The sequence below is a fragment of the Macadamia integrifolia genome, chromosome 14 (genome assembly GCF_013358625.1).
Source record: "Macadamia integrifolia cultivar HAES 741 chromosome 14, SCU_Mint_v3, whole genome shotgun sequence".
NCBI classification, from domain to species: Eukaryota; Viridiplantae; Streptophyta; class Magnoliopsida; order Proteales; family Proteaceae; genus Macadamia; species Macadamia integrifolia.
Genome location: NC_056570.1, coordinates 1,277,822 through 1,290,165, shown reverse-complemented (window position 1 = coordinate 1,290,165; position 12,344 = coordinate 1,277,822). Strand labels below are relative to the sequence as shown.

At 37.5% G+C, this 12,344-nt stretch overlaps 2 protein-coding genes across 2 annotated transcripts; both read left to right on the top strand.

The window, feature by feature from the left end:
- The first annotated feature begins 549 nt into the window (after positions 1-549).
- Positions 550-1,606, top strand: LOC122061636 (LOB domain-containing protein 1-like). The gene is made up of 2 exons (XM_042625038.1): positions 550-779; positions 1,087-1,606. Exons 1-2 carry the CDS (start codon positions 597-599, stop codon positions 1,432-1,434), a joined length of 531 nt encoding a protein of 176 aa, XP_042480972.1. The 5' UTR covers positions 550-596; the 3' UTR covers positions 1,435-1,606.
- A 3,315-nt stretch (positions 1,607-4,921) lies between these two features.
- On the top strand, positions 4,922-11,141 carry LOC122061116 (protein MAK16 homolog). The gene is made up of 9 exons (XM_042624305.1): positions 4,922-5,218; positions 5,384-5,493; positions 7,087-7,205; positions 7,306-7,403; positions 8,354-8,441; positions 8,530-8,664; positions 8,759-8,867; positions 9,426-9,559; positions 10,738-11,141. The coding sequence occupies exons 1-9, from the start codon at positions 5,157-5,159 to the stop codon at positions 10,780-10,782; spliced, it is 900 nt and encodes a 299-aa protein (XP_042480239.1). The 5' UTR covers positions 4,922-5,156; the 3' UTR covers positions 10,783-11,141.
- Positions 11,142-12,344: the final 1,203 nt, after the last annotated feature.

Genomic DNA, 12,344 nt, shown 5'->3' with positions numbered 1-12,344 from the left:
TATGTTACGCTTCTAGGGTTTCATCGGTCAAACCCAAACTAATAAGGACTCGGGCTGAACCGGTTGAATTCAGTTTGGCCGACCGGTTCCGGCCAAAAATTGACACCCCTAATCTCATCACTAATTATTTAGTTATTCTCTGCTTAAACCCAAAAAGGAAAAAAAAATCTTCTCTGCAACAGAGACTTCAATGTTGTGGACTTTTTATGTTTTTTTTTTTTTTTTTTGGGAAAATTAATTTCATGACATGGGCTTATCGTTTATGGACATGGGTAAGCAACCAAAAACCAATCCATGTCGACAGTACTGTAGAAAGAGTTCAAACGGCAATACAGTATTTTCAAACACACCCACCATTAAAGCTGTCGTCAAGTGGCCGCCACCTTAAACCCCACTGTACGAAAACTTTGAATTTTAAGCCTTCGCTTATACAAACAGGCTATTCCTGTCAACATCTTTGGGAGTTGGGAGTTTAGGGTGGCCTTCAGGCTTCAGGGCTCAGCCCTTCTCTTCTATATATATAGAACAACATAAATTAATCACACACATTTGGGTATCAAATTATCAAACCAGAAGCTTAAATTAGTTGTTCTAGTATGGATATGAGAATGCCGGCGGCACGACCGAAGATTAACCAGCCCTGCGCCGCTTGCCGGATGCTTCGCCGGAGATGTGGGAATGATTGTTTATTAGCTCCTTACTTTCCTGCTGAAGAAGCTGATAACTTTGTAGTAGTTCACAAAGTTTTTGGTGCTAGCAATGTTATCAAAATGCTTCAGGTGAGTTTGTTATTTAGGCTGTGTTTGGTTCGAATTCTCATAATAGATTATGGGTCTAAAACTCATGCTGAAACCCAATACTTCTCTTTTCTTGCTTCAAAATGCATTTTAAATCCATAATACTGAAGTGTTGCTTATTAGAGAAAAAACCGACCTTCGGCATCGTCGTCAACTTGTGGGTATTGATCCATAACTGCAAGATTATCTGTTATAACATAGATCTTACAATAGTAACGAGAGACCTTTCACCTTTTAATAGTTTCAAGTTTCAAGTTTACTAATAAGGGATTAATGGTGGTGGTGTCAGATGGTAGAGGAAAGCAAGAGGGAAGATTATGTGAAGAGCATAGTTTATGAAGCAAAAGCAAGGCTGAGAGACCCAGTTTATGGAAGTACAGGAGCCATCTTTCAGTTGCAGAAGAACCTTCAAGATCTGGAGCTTCAATTGGAATCAACAAGAGCTCAAATTCTTGAAACAGAGGAAAGAAAGAATCAACTATTGAGGATCCTAATGGATATTCGCCACCAACGTCCCATCTCACCCATTGATGATGTGATGTTTGATAGAGGAGATTTCTTCTTAGATGATTCTACTGTGTCAGTGGGCTATGACCCAATTGAATTTCCGTTACATTGTGATTGGGTTTTATGGTAAGAGATAGAGAGAGATAAAAGAGAGAAAAAGAGATAGGGATTAGGGAATTCTATAAATTGAAACAAGAAATTCTAGAAATTGTATTAATTACACATGAAAGCATTGTAGAGGTAATACGGAAATTATAAGTCAGAGAAGACTCAGAACCATGAGCTTTGTAGTGTTTGCTAACAGAAATAACGGAGAAAAGAAGAAACCAAGAATCTTCAACTTTGAAATGTGCATATTTGGTTTATAATGTGATACAGTGATAGCTTCACGAAGGTTTGCCACCAATTCACAATAGCACACATGGGTTGGTTTATATGGTAACCATGGAGAAATTTCACTAATCAAACCTCAAATTAAAATTTTACCAAAAAAACTAAAATTAGGGGAAGTATTTTTTGTGAGGGAGTGCACGGCTCGAGTGTGAATGAAAAAGACACAGATGGGGAAGTGTTTTCATGGCAACCACCCCCCTCCCCCATGTGTCTTGGTGATTGGGTCACACACTCCTCACAGAGAACCTGTTCCCTTAAAATTAACATATATGAAATTAACATTTGTTTAAATTTACAAAATATTGTAGTTGAATGCAGCTTGTCTCTATAATGTATAGGGGAAAAGAATGTTTCTTAGTTGTGGAGACAGAGGCTCTTGTGCTCAAACACAAAGAACAGAGAAATGACGCCCCAACCTTATGAAACAAAAAAACCCACCCCCCATTGATGCCCATGTAGGCCCCCCCCTCCATTGGCCCCTGCATTGACACATGGGCCACATGACTAGGGAGCATTTTCTTTACTGCTTACAAATATTAGGGAAAATGTTATTTGAGATGCTGTGTCTATCTCTTTCCCCTCTCGCAAGAAGTGACCTTGCAACATTCTATTATGTGATATTGTTTTGTTGTATCTCATTGGTATGCTCTTCAAGCCGTTTGATTTGAGAATCTTTTCATAGTTGGTGTGGCCAAAAACCTAATTTACCACATGGAAAAGCAATATTGGAATTCCAACCACTATTAATCGAAAAAGTGGTTGCAACTAGCCACATGTCAAATATCAAATTAAAATTCAATTCTATATCCTCTCATATATGGAGTTATTAAACCTTCCTCTCTTCGAGTTCCTGATTTTCAATTCTATTGTTTTCATGGATCTAAAACATAGTAATGTATCGATAATGAATCGATATGGAATTGTCAATATGATATGGATGTGATTTTTTTCAACAAAAAATGAACCGCTTGATTTGAAATTGGTCTGATTCAATCTAATACGGTCAATCCACATCGATATTGATATCAACACTATAATTTGAATCCCTGATTGGAGAACACCTCTGGAAAACTCAATTAGTTTGAAATTTGATATATGAGCAAGGCCCTTTAATCCTTCTATTCACAAAGTATCAACACCATTTAATCTTGCACGTGGAAAAGCTAATAAATTCCATCAGATGGAATGGAAGGTCCATCCACATTTACTTCCTAATTGATCCATGCAAGGGTTGATACCAATCAGGGATTTAAATCTTGAGAATCGGATCAGTAGAGATTTTCATCGATATTGATATCATATGGATCTAAATGGATTCTTTTTTTTTTTTTTTTATCAACCAAAACAAAGGATAAAAGCATTAGATAACTTAATTTACATTACATGCAGTGTCTGTCCTAAATATTTATATTACATGCCATGTTTGTCCTAAATATTGGCTTCATACCAGATAATGCGTCATAAGCCATAGATTTCAGATTCTCTAGGATACTATTAGTCTTTAGTAAACCAAATCTAGGATAGATATGATAATTGTCTATCTCATCACTTAGGATGATTAGTGTTCTCGACCATAAAGTTAACATTTTATCAAATTCTTTATCAAATAACTTCTTGAGAATGTCCACATCCCTCCATACTTCATCTACCAACCATTTGTTGGTCTGTGCCCTTGTCAGCCCTTGTAGAAGACCTAATGCCTCCGCCTCACTAGTTTCTCCTGTCAATACATAGTTTGCTTCACATAAGATGACTCTTTTTTGAAAAATAAATGCTAAAGCCCATGTAGATATATATATATATATATATTTTTTTTTTCTTATCTATGACACTTGTTATGATAAGTGAGTTTGAGCTTTGAGTAATTATCGGAGCCTTGCAATATGGTTCTGTGTTAGATATCAATTGGGCCTCCTAAATTTGCAAGTAATTCCATTCGCAATCCAATACTCAATGTGCTTAATGATAGTGATGGGATCTGGAGTTTGTGCAGAGAACAGTATTTTATTTATGTGGATCCAAATAAAGTAACAAGTGATAACAAGGACAGAAAATAACCATTTCAAGTCTTTTTTTGGGATGAAACCAAAGTAGTTGTAAAAAAAAAAAAAAAATGAACTAGTTTTTTAACAGAATCAAAAGGAAAGGTTAGGTTTTAAACCCAATGGGCTCGCAACCCATATCTTTCTTATGAATTCACAATCAACCATAAAATGGTAGACAGACTCCTGCTGGGAGTGGCAACTACATATGGAGTCAATATCCACCCACTCAGACAATATATCTTTTGTTGGTAATCCATCATTGATCATTCTCCAAAAGAAAAGTTTACACTTGGGGTGGTTATTGATTTTTCAGAAAAATCGCCACCATCGTGAACATGGAGATGAGCAACAACACCTGTTTGAGCATGCATGAAAGTTTGTTAGTGCATTGGTACTGAGAAACTTGGTAGCTAATTTAGTTGTGAAAGACCCCTCCTTAGAAAGGATGTACCACCATCTGTCATCTTGATGTGATAATGGTGTTTGAGCAATACAATCAATGATAAAAGCAGGGATAAAAGATTACAAACGTTTCAAGTCAGATTGTTTAAGGTGAATGTTAGTACATTCACTTGAATTGGTAGTTTTACCAACACTGTTTCTTTTATAGGGAGAAAGAACCTTGCTAGTCTGTGTTGCCTATGCCTAGACATAGACGGGTACAAAAAGACCATGATGACCCATTTCACTATGCATTGAAGATGCTCTTGCGTATCCTCCCATTGGCTCCGCACGTTGATGTTGGCTACACAACACTGGTATTTTTTTTATATGATTTTACCTTTGATTCGATATTAATAACCAATTCAGCTTTGCTCAAGTATTAGTATTGACTTCGATAGATACCAATAGATAATGATACGATCAGACCAATCCGATAGCAATACTTAGAACCTTGATACTTTTAACTACAACAAGATTTTCCCTACACACTCCCCTTCGTCACTCTCAAATCTCACCATGTGACTTTGACACCCCTAAACCGATCCCCTTTCAAAATATAGGGTTAGGGCATCTTTGGGCCGATTCTGACCGGTTCATCACTGATCTCAATAGATTCTGACCCGATATATCCAGATCGATTCCTGGTTTTAAACCAATGGTCCAACTCCAAGACGCTCATCACAGAACCGGACTCGTGCGTAATTGTGTGAAACCAAAACCTAAAGTTTCGTTGTCTGCCTTCTCTATAGTTCCGCTTCTGCAACTCAACAAAGAAGAAAGAAATTTTACAGCATCATAAACCCTAAACCCCAAAAGGGCTAACCGCCACCCCCCCCCCATTTAAGATTGAAGGAGGGATCTTATCTTATTCTAATTTTAGCTGGGTTTGGCGCATTTTCTTTCAGTTTTTTTGTTTTCTACTAAGAATTGAAGTGGAAAGACCAAAGGGAGAAGCGGATTCGAATTCGAGATGCAGCACGATGAGGTTATTTGGCAGGTTATCAGACACAATCACTGCAGTTTCATGGCAAAGTAAGTGATTAACCCTTTCACCTGTTCGTTTTCTGTTGAAAAACAACCAAAATCTGTGTCTTTTTCATTCATACTTGCTTCAGTTAATCCTTTTATGTGTTTTTAGGGATTATCTTCTTGATGTTGTTCTGTTATTCACTTTCTTTCTGTTTGGATTGGTTCTAGAATCACAACGGGGAACTTCTGTCGAAACCCGTATAACGTGACTGGTATTTGTAATCGAAGCTCTTGCCCCCTTGCCAACAGTCGATACGCCACAATCCGAGACCACGATGGTACTACCCACTTGCTTAAATCAGTTTTATTTATTTTTTTCCTCTTTTGAATTTTTGATTTTTGGTTTCCCATATGCTCATCCAAAGCTCATCCCTCACCCCCCCTGCATAGAACTTGAGGTGGACCTTCAACTTGCTTGACGTTTTGCATAGAGGGGAACTTGGGAGTTAATCAAATTAGGAGATAGAATTCCATATGAACTGTGCTTGCTATTCCATTGCCTTTGTCCAAAAGAGTATGGAAGCTCATTTGCTCTTCTCGTATGTATTTTATAAGGTCATTGAGAAGTCCCACTTGAATGTATACTTTCATATGGGTTTCCTGTATAGCCAAGGATTCGCATTATACTTTCACAAGACTTGATGGATGGCTTCACAATTTTTAACATTGTGGCATATTGGAATATTAGAACTCCAAACTGATGCTTCATTAGGGAACTTGGAACCAAATCTCGAAAAGGAGTACATAAGGGGGTGTTTGGTTTGGTAAATCTTTGGGATGACATTCTTTAGAATGATAATTATTAATTTTTGGAGTTGTTTGGTTCTACTAGGATGACCCTCATAAGTGAGCACCCTACATCCCATGAATGACCATATTACAAAAGATGTATTCCAAATATGAGTTTACCTCAACACTTAAACTCAGATTTGAGCAACCTTTTTACCACCTAGTATAAAAGGAGAAAGCGGAAATAAGTTCTCTACGGAAGCCAATATCTCAACCCGCGAGAAACATGTACTAGCCTCAAAGCAACCAAACGATTTTTCAAAAAGAAACATAATTCAGAAAAATGTTTATCAAAAGATTGACATTCATATCTGTTGCTGCCAAAAACCCCGCTAGTCCAACCTACACAAACACAGACGAAGGAGGCCCGGAACTTTGTCCGGGGTTAGTCCTCCGACGCTCAAGTCAGGGTCGGCCGCACAGTTCAATAAGGGAGTAATGGTGAGGGTGTTAGCGCTTACCTTCCCCTTTCTTCCGTGCCTTCTTATATAGTTCTTCGGCCTTAGGGTTTTTCCCCCTTCTTCCCTCTTAGAGTCCTACTAGGATACGTCCAACCTTCTGGGGGAATATTCCCCTCATGCAGACGACGTGATCCCGCGTGATTCTGTGGGCGTGCCTCGGTGATTGAGCGTGCTCGAGTGTGAGTGGTTTCTTGGGACCTCCATCTGGCGGGGGACACGTGTCCCAGCAGTGACACGTGTCATTGCCCCCACCGAGAGGTTATTTTGGCTATATCAATATCCGATACATTCACCATTTGATTTACCGAACCAAACACCCCCTAAAGTTGTCATCACTAGTCCCAAAGGATGTCTCTGTTTGACTAGGTCTCCCCAGGGAGCTTCTGCCATCCACTTGCTAAAATATTTTGTCAGATGGGTGAATGTTTAACATGTTGCAGCTAATTTGAAAGCTTGCTTTGTTTTGAAATGTGGAGTTTTCATGATTTAATCCTATTGCCCATGACTCTCGTTGTTGTTAGCTATATGTTTAAGCTGTTATAGTGTTGAAATTTTGAGCCTTCAAGTATTACTTCCTTTGATGACAGTGCATCCCATTTGTGACCATGGTGTAATATGCAGGGATCTTTTATTTATATATGAAAACTATAGAAAGGGCTCATAAGCCTAATGAATTATGGGAAAGAGTAAAGTTGCCCAGAAATTATGAGAAGGCACTTGAAATCATTGACAAGCATCTGGTATTCCACTTCACCTTCAACTATGATTATAGATTATTTTTCCTTGTGGAGTTTGGAAAATGTACTTATGCTTGATTTTCATATATGATGGATTTTCCAGATATATTGGCCTAAGTTTCTGGTGCACAAAACAAAACAGCGTCTCACCAAAATGACTCAAATGCGGATACGTATGAGGAAGCTTGCATTGAAAACGAGGTTTGTGGAATCTCATGGGATTTGTTATCCCTTTTTTCTTAATTATTCTTTTCAAATCATCAATGACCAATATTTCCATGTAAAACAACCATGACATAAAACCTTGATTTAAAAATCATGATTCGGAAGAATGCGACTGAAATGTCCTTCAGACAAAATTTTCTAAAAATCAGATTTTGAATCATAGAGGTTTTTGGATTTGATTGAATCCTGGATAGTAGTGCAACTTGCATGAGTTTTCATACTTCAATTAAATCTACCATGACAATAATTGCATATGATGCAGCTCTTCTTCTTCCTCTTTATTTGTTTTTTTTTTTTTTTTGGGAGTGGGGGGTTCTTCCTAGTGTTCTAAATCCTTTATATATATATATATATATATATTTCTTTTTCCACTGTAAAGGTAGAAATCAATGAGTAAATTTGAAGAGGAGGAGAAAAGTGGTTTGAGCTTATACAGTCAGAACCAATCCTCACCAATGCTTGAATCTTTTGCAGTCAATTGATCCTACTTCGATGCAGACATTGGTTTTAAGTGGGGGAATTGAATTCTTTTAAGGAAAACCTTCAAAATCATAGATCTCCCTTTTTTGCCATTTAAACCTCAAAATACCTAGAGAACTAAGTATGACCTTAGACTAACAAGTAATAAGATTATAGACGTGGTTTCCAGAGTTGACATGGTTCTACTTTCAATTCATTGTAGTTTTCTAACAATTTGATTTGTAAATCTTTTTATTCAACTTCAAATCTATCCCGGGTGATAATATGGGATTCTTTGAATTATTAGCTATGGACATGAATCAAATCATATGATTTGGATCATGGATTATAATGATATAATTGTTCTAACCATTGCCCACTGTTATGGTGGTCATCCTTTAAACTACAACTTTCTTTACCCACTTCTAGTTTCCTTTCCTGATGACTTTTGTTCGTTGTCTTTGCAGGGAAAAGATAATGACGACACCGAGAAAAGAGAAAAAGAGAGAGTCTAGGCGAGAAGAAAAAGCTGAAAAGGCTGCGGTTTTGGATAAGGTTATTCTCTTTTCATTGTCTTATTAATGTGCTTCTCCAATTCTGCATTTCACTGAAGCTGTTGCTGGAACTTGTGGATCTATTGCAGAGTATTGAGAAAGAGTTGTTAGAGCGTCTTAAGAAGGGAGTTTATGGTGACATATACAATTATCCTGTTAAAGAATACAATAAAGTTCTTGATATGGAAGGACTACAGGCTGCTAGTGACGAAGAAGATGAGATGGTATAGTTATGGCAATCGACCTTCTTAACTAATGCAAACTATATTGTTTAGTTTGTTTCTTAAGTACCCTTTTGTTTTTACTTGAGTTGAGCAGGAACCAGAAATAGAATATGTTGAAGGCTATGATGAACTTGAAGAGGAAGAAGATATGGAAGATTTTGGTGGTCCTGTGGTTGATGAATCTCTCATGGCTGATGGCTATGGTAATTGCTCTTTGAAAATTTCCTTTTACGATCCTTGGATTGGGTGTATTTGTCGTTTCATTCCCCATAAAATTTTGCACTGCAGTCGCACATGTTCTATTTTTTTTTTTTTTTTTTACATGTGCATGTGCTGTACATGTAGACATACCCTTTGGTTCTTTAGATTCACTTCTTGGTCAACCAATCACATAGGAAGGAGTTCGGTGGCTTTAATTGGACTTATGATTAAGAACTAGTCCAGCGTTTATCCATCCATCCATCATGAAAGAACTTAAATATCTTTACATGTGATGTAGCTTTTCTACATAGGTAACAGGTCAGTTGAAATTACTAAATTTCTTGCACACAAATTCTAACGGTACCTTATGCCTCCAGTTGCACTTACAACTCGATTAAAAGCATTCTTTGAACTACTTGGGGTCAGCTACACAAATCCCATTCAGTCAGTTATTCCACTCTATCGTGGGTCATATGGTTTGTTGTCGCATAATCACTAGTTTCTTTTATCACCACTTTGATACAAATTGTGTTTCTTTGTCTTTTTAATGCCTGATGCAGGTGGCTTGGATGAAGATGATGAAGATATGGATACAACTCACCGAAAGAGAGTGAGAACAGGCTTGGGTTCAGCGAAGCGTGAGAAAGATGGAATGGGTACAAAATCGAAAAAGAAGGCTAGGGTACTTGTTGAGGTAAAAATCTTGTCACATTCTTAACATCCTATATGCAGGGACTATACATTATTACCTCTATTTTAGTTGGACATACTTTTATCCATAATCTGAATTATTGATTTTATTGAAGCACAAAGAAGTAAATTTTGTACCCAGATTACAATAGAAATATGTAAAAAGCTTCAGTTAAGGTCGGAGCACATAATTTTCTGCCCATCCAATTAGCACGAATCTACTCTCTGCCAATATAAGTTGATAGTTCCTAGATTTCAGCTTTTCCTATTGAGATAGGCGAGCAGGTTTGTGCCTCATTGTTAGCTGGTAATACAGCTTTGTGCTACGAGCCCTTGTGGACCTACCATTTCAAACATCATGCTTCAGACTTCTTATCTGGAACCTGGAGTATATCATTTGTTTCTGGTTTGCAACTGAAGAAATGATTTCACGTAACAACAGACCTATAGACACTGTAATCTGGAGTCCATGAACCCCCATGCAAAAGTTCAAACCTCTTTAGATCCAGATTGAAGTCTTTACTTTGAAAGCCTGAGAAAAGTTGATCCTGGATCATGGAAAACTCAAGGAAATGGAGAGTTTATGATAAGTTTGGTTGGTAATTTTACTAATTAGGGTTTTGGGGTTTTTGCCCATTTTATCAACTGAGAGGCTTTAGGTTGCTGGTCTGACAAAACCGTGTTTGGGTATTTTTTGGCTATATGGTATTAAGAATCATTGGAGTAGGATAGAATTTTGTTGTCAGAGTGAGAGTTGAAGAGTTGATGTTTATTGGTGTTTGTTTATGGGGGGAAGTTGGAAATGGGTTTCCCCTAAATGGGTGCAGACATCAGGTACAAGAAATCAGTAAAGTAATTATTGGATTTTCTTCTAAAAGATCAAGTCTTTAGTTATGAAAAGGGTATTTATTCAGTTAAGTTAAGCAGACCTCTCTGGTCTTCTAATGTTTTCAATTATCCCAGTCATGTTAGGAACTTCAAATTGGGTTGAGCATAGTCATTTTATCTGTCAGTAGGAAAAAAAATGGTTTTAATGCATCCAAGGCATGCTTTTCGCAATGCTTCAAGGACTTTATCAATTGACCATACACCTAGTCTGATTATATTGATGTGCATGTTTGTCAAGTTTTATCATGGCTACTGACTGATTGAGAAATCCTCAACTGTTCTTTTCCCCATCAGGTTGAGCATGAAGATACCGGTGAAAGGCAGAAGGCTGTTCAATGAGAAAACTTGCAGTGAGCTTCCTGAATCCAGACCCCCTCCTTAAACTCCGTTCGAGAAAACTGGCCCTTCGGGAGGTGGGATTTGATTCCAAGACATTGCGACGACAATGGGGGCCTTGGTCCTTCACAACTCCGCTAGCTCACTTTCCTACTAATTCAATATGTCTGCTGGTTGCTCTGCGTGGTCAATGGTTATCCGCCATTGCATACTAAACCATGAGGATGGATTTAGCTTCCAATTTTGGATTTAGAATGTTGAAATATTCAGGTACATTGTCAAGTTAATTAAAATTTCAAATGAAAAATTGCGAGAAACAAGTAGCATTTTTGAAGAATTTTAGTAGTATTTGATGTTGTCAAGACTTACTAGTTTCAAAGTTGAATGCTTTCCCATCACATTTATTGAACAGGTGAGGGCCTCCAATGCTGACAGTGTGGGGGATATCTCTTATTTGACACCTATCACTGCACAGGAAACGGTGTCGTCTAGGTAGGGGAGCCCACATAGTTGCAGGAAATAGTGTCAGTGTGTGTGAGACCTGTATGGTTAGGATGTGAAAGGGTGTGGGAAAGAATATCATCACGGTAAACATGGGGATCTTTTTGCCTCTTAGAATAAAAATTGAGGCATTTAATTACCAATTGCTATATATATATCTCATTTTTTTTTTTCCATAACCATCAAATATATGGGATAAAGTTTTATTTCACCCGTGATGATGTCACACTATGATTAAACTCTTGACCCATTATTAACTCTTGACCTATTATTTAAGGTCGAAGATATCCTTCTTTAGTCCTCTCGGTTCTTCTCCATGGGTGGAGAGAAACTAGGTCAGACATTTAATTCCTTGATACTCAGATATCAGGAAGAAATGGAATGACTTGATTTTAGTCTTTGGTGCTTAATAGTTAATTCCCTAAGGCCTAATCCTTCAATGGGGTGGGTTGACTATGAAAGCCGACCACTTATAATCCTCAAATTCAAGCAAAACGCTTACTTGCTTCTAAGAAAAATGAACCAAACCAATCATAGCAATGTAGTTGAAGATTGAACTGAAGTGTACGTATCAATTAGATTCAGTTGCTTGTATCTAAGTATTATGAAACCAAGCCAAGCATTTGAAGTACTACTTTCTACTTTGGGGCTCTCTTCGCTCTTTCACTTCTCTTCAACCAAATTGCTCCTAAAAGTCTATGCATCTACTTGTCAAGAGAACTTTCATGGAGGAAAATAAAAATTGATCTTTCAGATAGCTGACTGATCATCTGACTGGTTGAATCAGCCGATTTGAATCAAAATCGATGATGATCAATCTCGATTCTAGATATTTCAGAGTGACTGATTTTAGGGTTTTTAAGACTAGGATCATTTGGTTTCCAAATTTAAGAGGCCGATTCTAGGGTTTTTAAGATCAATTTGACTCCCACTTCCAAGTTAAAATCCTTGGTCTTAATGGTCTTGCATCATGATTCTCTCATGATATTAGAGTTTTCAAAAAAATATGTACCCTTAATTAGTTTTCGTTAGAAGAACATGGCTGAAGGATGAAGAATTCCTTA